General features: G+C 39.5%; 1 protein-coding gene across 1 annotated transcript in view; it reads right to left on the bottom strand.

The window, feature by feature from the left end:
- Positions 1–260: 260 nt before the first annotated feature.
- SNX4 (sorting nexin 4) overlaps positions 261–6,863 on the bottom strand; it is an 81,467-nt gene continuing 74,864 nt past the window's right edge. Inside the window, 2 exon segments of the mRNA XM_017855356.1 lie at positions 261–1,440; positions 5,231–5,345. Of these exon segments, the coding sequence (XP_017710845.1) occupies positions 1,393–1,440; positions 5,231–5,345 (163 nt within the window). The 3' untranslated portion in view covers positions 261–1,392.

Below are 6,863 nucleotides of genomic sequence, written 5' to 3'. Positions count from 1 at the left end.
TTTCAGCACCCAGGGAGCGAGCACAGTACCCCGTAGCTAGTTTTCCGCCCTCGCCTTCCTCCCACCCTGCCCCTCAAGTAAGCCCTGGTGTCTACTGTTCCCATCTTTGCGTTCATGTGTACTCAGTGTTTAGCTCTCGCTGATAAGTGAGAACATGTGGCATTAATCACTTTGAAACGTAATATGACAGATACCATTTTCTTACAGAGCATCAGATATTAGTATGTATGGATCCCCTTGTTAAATTAACAAAGATCATCTGAAAATAAGCACAATATTTCATTTATTTATTGTATAAGTTTGGCAAACAGCACAAAAATCCAGCAACATTTAAAACATATAAAAAAGTCAAATGCTAAACAGGACTGGGGATTTTTTTTTACGTCATTAGAAATAACAAGTACACATTTTAAGATTCTGCAAAGCTAGCAAAATGAAGATGCTTGTCTTCTGAACATATACCACAAACACACATATAAAAAACAATATAATTTATCTTTACAAAAATTACAGCCAAGCAATAGAAAAGAAGGATGTTAATGATGAAGATAGCAACACATATGTTTAGTACATGTATCTTACACATTGAAATGCTACATCTTGTACCCTGAAATACCATGTGTAGAGAGCCAAGCAGAGTAAATTTAGGCTCATTACTGAGGTTAAGAATTATTTGAGAAGAATTTAATTCTTATATGTAACATATTCAGTTAAAACTTTCTATATAGCAATAGCTAAAGGGTGACAATGTATTCCACTATAGATCTGAGAAGTTGAGTCTTCTTTGTTGGCAGTATAAAATTTCTGATCAGTATCAAAATTCTGGTAAAACACAAATTGAAGGCATTTTCTAGTGTACGCAAATGTTACGAGGGGCATCAATGAACGTAAAAGAAAATCTTAGATTTTTCACATCAAGTTTCTGCTGAGCTTTGTCAAATCGAATAGCTCAACTATAAGGCAAGAGAAAATACCTCCCTATAACAGATTAGTGGACCTTACCAAGTAAATATAGGGATTCAATCTTAGGGAAAAATCCCCTACATTAATAGATCTGAAACAGTTGGCCTTGAAACAAACATCTAGAAATTAACAAACATCTTGACATTCAGTCATTGGTTCCGAAGCCTGACAATCTGTTGGTATATATTATTAAATTAACTTTTTGGAATCAGCACCAGTCCCCAAAACCTCAAATTATAATATTTAATCTTCATTAAAATACATCTTTTTTGTGCTACATTAACACGACTACAATTAAGTTAAAGAAAGCTGAATTCATTCAACTTATCGTATATGTTTATGTATACTAGGTAGCGACTTAAATTTCTTTTATTTACTTGTGCTTCTGTTTTGGGGCACTTTGATTGAAGAGAAATTCAATTCACAGGATTACATCTTGCTAAAGCATTCCTTAGCATTGGTCCAAACTTGAATTCCCTAAAATAAAATAAAACTTTAAAATGTGAGTTTGGAAGGAATCTGAAAACCCAAATACTCGGCTTAGTGGTACACTAAGTTTTGCTTTTGGAGTAATTAAGAAGTCGAGCAAATATGACACTATTTTTGGGAAGTGGCTAATGTAAGCACATGTCTAATGCTTCTGAAAAGAGAAAGAAAGTAATATGAGCTTATCTTCAAAATGGAGAAAGAACTCCTACAACTTGTTGGAAAACTGAGTTAATTCATTTCATATCACATACTCAAGTAATTTCTATTTGTAAATCAAACAAGTTTTCAGTCGTTTCTATTTTTTTTTTTTTGGGAGATAGGGTCTCACTCTGTTACCCAGGCTGGTGTATAACCCTGACTCATTGCAGCCTCGACCTCGACCTCCAGGGCTCAAAGGATCCTCCCACCTCAGCCTGCCAAGTAGTTGGGACCACAGGTGCACGCCATCACACCTGGCTTATTTTTTGTATTTTTGTTGCTGTTGTTGTTGTCGTTGTAGAAATGGAATCTCACTATGTTACCCAGGCTGGTCTGGAAGTCCTGGGCTCAAGCAATCTGCCTGCCTCTGCCTCCCAAAGTGCTGGCATCACAGATGTAAGCCACAGTGCTTGGCCTGGTTTTTTCAATGTAATATTTGAAACAAAAAACTTTATTAGTCTAACAAATATAAATTATTAAATTATTACTCAATTAACTAAAGTTTTGATAAAAACTATGTACTAAATTACTGAATCCCTCTTAGTACCTGAAGTTACTTAGCACAAAGTTATAGATGGCCTAATACGCATAAGCAAAACTACATGTTTATAGAGATGTAACAGTAAAACTTAAGGGTTTTTTCCTTTCTTTTTTTGAGACAGAGTCTCACTCTGTCACCCAGGCTGGAGTGCAGTGGCACCATCTCACTTCACTGCAAGCTCTGCCTCCGGGGTTCATGCCATTCTCCTGCCTCAGCCTCCTGAGTAGCTGGGACTACAGGCGCCCGCCACATCTGGCTAATTTTTTGTATTTTTAGTAGAGACGGGGTTTCACCGTGTGTCAGGCAGGATGGTCTCAATCTCCTGACCTCATGATCCTCCCGCCTCGGCCTCCCAAAGTGCTGGGATTACAGGCATGTGCCACTGTGCCCGGTAAGGGTTTTTTTTTTTCAATAAGTAAGATATATATTCTCCAATAATTGCTAATTTATGAAAAGGAACTTTTAATACTTAATCATTAAAGTGTGTCATTTATTAAGGGTTTTTATTTTATTTATTTTTTGAGACAGTGTCTTGGTCTATCGCCCAGGCTGGAGTGCAGTGGTGCGATCTCAGCTCACTGCAAACTCTGCCTCCCGGGTTCACGCCATCTCCTGCCTCAGCCTCCCGAGTAGCTGGGACTACAGGTGCCCGCCACCACACACGGCTAATTTTTTTTGTATTTTTAGTAGAGACGGGGTTTCACCATGTTAGCCAGGATGGTCTCGATCTCCTGACCTCGTGATCTGCCCACCTCAGCCTCCCAAAGTGCTGGGATTACAGGCGTGAGCCACTGCGCCGGGCTATTTATTAAGGTTTTAAACAATTTTCTTTTTCTTCCCTTTTCTTTTTGAAAGAAGGTCTCAGGCCAGGTGCAGTGGCTCACCCCTGTAATCCCAGCACTTTGGGAGGTGGAGGTGGGCGGATCACGAGGTCAGGAGTTTGAGACCAGTCTGGCCAATGTGGTGAAATCTTGTCTACTAAAGATACAAAAAAATTAGCCTGGCATGGTGGGACGCACCTGTAATCCCAACTACTTGGGAGGCTGAGGCAGGAGAATCGCTTGAACCCGGGAGGCGGAGGTTGTAGTGAGCTGAGATCACGCCATTGCACTCCAGCCTGTGTGACAGGGCGAGACTCCGTCTCCAAAGAAAAAAAAAAAAAGAAAGAAGGTCTCACTATGTTGCCCAGCCTAGTCTTGAACTCTTGGGATCAAGTGGTCCTCCTGCTTCAACCTCCCAAATAGCTAGGATCACATATAAAACTCTTTATCACTTAGGCAAGAAAATAAAACGACGAAATTGCATAGTACCACTCTTGGGAAACAAGGTGAACATACACTTTTATTAAACTTTGTTTTACTAGTTATCTAAGGATTTGTGAATAAACCTACAAAATATCCAACAGTATGTCCAAATACAGCTACAGTAGTATCTTTTATATTCAGAGATTACATTTCTAGTACCCTCAACCACTGCAGCCTAAACAAAGTGGAGGGGGAAAGTCCTTTGATACATTATATAAAGGTCTTGCATTTTACTTTGGAAAGAAGTGAATGAGAGATCACAAGGAGCTTATTAATTAGTCTTTTACAAGAAAACAGAAAACTAAAACCTTTGTTATCTGGTCTTTCAGATTTCTTGAGGTTAACAAGTTAGATTGGAAAAAGGACTGTACGGCTAGGTGTGGTGGCTCATGCCTACAATCTCAGCAATTTGGGAGGCCAGGGCGGGAGGACTGCTTGAGCCCAGGAGTTCAAGATCAGCCTGGGTAACACATTTCAAAAAAAAAGAAGAAAAAAAAAAGAAAAAGAAGAAGGACCGTAAATATCTAGCACCTAGCTGCAGGCAAGAAGAGGTGAAAGAAAGAAGGCAAAAAAAGATAGAGACGCTACCAAAGTACAACACACTCAATGCTTTAGCACCTGCAAACTCACCAGTCACGATCTAAACTTGTTTTAAGTGACTCCAAAGATCCACAGTACACAGTAACTTTTAATTCACTGAGGTATAAATATGAATTTGTCCAAACCAAATGGAGCCCACTTAACCAGTGACTGGGTATGGTGTTTATGCCTCAAAATATCTTTGTTCTCTCAGTGATGGCCCTTAGCCAAAAAATAAAATTTGGGGACAAATTAAAGCTTAAGAATTGTATATATATTTATATGAGTGTGATTTTGCCCTTTAAGAAAGTCTTCATAAATGTGAGAATTCATCTTCCCATGTAATTTGCTGAGATAATGCATGTAAAAGTGCTTGATAAATTATAACAGGTGATAAAAATCAAAGCACTGGTACTGGTAGTCACATTGGCAGATCTTAGGTTATAAAAAAGAGGTTAAGGAATGTTTCCTATTTTGTTCTTAAACCAACATTTTAGAAAGACTTCCATCACTGTCAAACATTTATTTTAACTAGAATAAGCTACAATGTTTATATCTTTCACTATGGATATCAGCAACATGAACGATTTACTTTACGAGGAAGCATATCATAACCACATCTTCACAAAATAATGTTCAAGCTATTTTCCAACGAAAGCATGTATCTGGAATGGTATTTTACTGTCTGGTTCAAGAGTACCATATGATCTAAATAATCTTGGTATATATTCTCAAATACAAGTTATAAATGGGGGATACAAATTTGGATTTTAGACAAGTGGTGACTCAGTAATGGGCATACGGGTTGTAACACTTCTTTCAAAATTAAGTAGAGGCTGGACATGGCGGCTCACACCTGTAATCGCAGCACTTTGGGAGGCCAAGGCAGGAGGACTGTATGAGACCAGGAATTCGAGATCAGACTGGGCAACACAGTGAGACCCCCCCCCCATCTCTATTTTTTAAATATTTAAAATTTTAAAATCAAAAAACCAAAACGAAATAAAACAGAAATCCTACACAATTAAAATAGAGAAAATGGTAAACATTCTACAGGAGAATAAAAATGAAAAATTTTTTGGTCCAAGTAAGGTAATTTCAAGAAATGTATATTTCTTCTGAATATACATATATCTTCACTGAAACCAAAACCTACCTTTTTGCACATACTGATCTGCATGACTGCATAGCTTATGAGGGCCTCCTTTAAGTCTCGGTTCTTTTGTTCTTTGAAGCGTTCAATATCAGCCCATGCGTTTTTCACAAATTCTCTGAAATAAAAGGTGTAGCCATTATTATTCTTACTTAAGTTAAATACACTGTGTATTATAAATTTATAAATATTATAAATTTAACCAGTTCTCATTGGAGTTGGTTTTTAATTGCTTAGGTAGAAGGAAAAGCTATTGCTTGTTTAAGACAGTTTTTTCTTTTCCTAAAATTATAATTAGGGAAAAAGCAAACAAATGGTCATATATTCTTATATCTTTTCATCTACTTTTTCTTTTTTTTTGAGACAGAGTCTCAGTCTGTTGCCCAGGCTGGAGTGTAGTGGGGTGATCTTGGCTCACCACAGCCTCTGCATTCCGGGTTTGAGCAATTCTCCTGCCTCAGCCTCCTGAGTAGCTGGGATTACAGGCACGCACCACTAAGCCCAACTAATTTTTGTATTTTTAGTAGAGACAGGGTTTCACCATGTTGGCCAGGCTGGTCTCAAACACCTGAGTTCAGGTGATCTGCCCACCTCAGCCTCCCACAGTGTTGGGATTACAGGCATGAGCCACTGCACCTGGCCTAATAATCTACGTTTTTGCCACAAGGATTCTACCTTCAAATTATTCCTATAAAATACACATAGATGCCTCCTTGAGCCAGCTCACAAGGCTAACAGGTGTCAGTCATAATGAAGTAAGTGCCTTCCAGGGGTCACTGGAAAATATACACTCTTTTGACAAGATGGATTATGAATCACATTTAGCATGGTTTTTTTTTTTTTTTTTTTGAGACCACATCTCGCTCTGTAGCCCAGGCTGGAGTACAGAGGCGTGATCTTGGCTCACCGCAACCTCTGCATCCAGGGTTCAAGCGATTCTCCTGCCTCAGTCTGCAGAGTAGCTAAGAATACAGGCACACGCCACTGCACAGTAGCTGGGATTACAGGTGCATGCCACTGCACCTGGTTAATTTTTTGTATTTTTAGTAGAGACAAGGTTTCACCATGTTGGCCAGGCTGGTCTTGAACTCCCGACCTCAGGTAATCCACCCACCTAGGCCTCCCAAGTGCTAGGTTTACAGGTGTGAGCCGCCGCGGCCAGCTGCATGTACCTGTTTTAAATGACAACCAAAGTTTAAAAAATTTTTTAGCCAGGCATGGTAGCCAGCAGTCCCAGCTATTTGGGAGGCTGAGGTGGGAGGATCACTTGAGCCCTGGACTTTGAGGTGGCAGCGAGCAACAAAGGCACCACTGTACTTGGCCTGGGCGGCAGGGTGAGACTCTGTCTCAAAAAATAAAAAAAATAAATAAAATAAAATCCCAAGAGGCATTTGTCTTTTTTTTTTTTTTTTTTTTTGAGACAGAGTTTTGCTCTGTCGTCCAAGCTAGAGTGCAGTGGCACAATCTCGGCTCACTGCAAGCTCCACCTCCTGGGTTCACACCATTCTCCTGCCTCAGCCTCCCGAGTAGCTGGGACTACAGGCGTCCACCACCGTGCCTGGCTAATTTTTTGTATTTTTAGTAGAGACGGGGTTTCACCGTGTTAGCCAGGATGGTCTCAATCTCCTGACCTTGT

The sequence above is a fragment of the Rhinopithecus bieti genome, unplaced genomic scaffold, assembly GCF_001698545.2.
Source record: "Rhinopithecus bieti isolate Rb0 unplaced genomic scaffold, ASM169854v2 scaffold_39586, whole genome shotgun sequence".
Taxonomy (NCBI): domain Eukaryota; kingdom Metazoa; phylum Chordata; class Mammalia; order Primates; family Cercopithecidae; genus Rhinopithecus; species Rhinopithecus bieti.
Note: the sequence above shows the minus strand (reverse complement) of the source record. Positions and strands in the feature narration are given on the sequence as shown.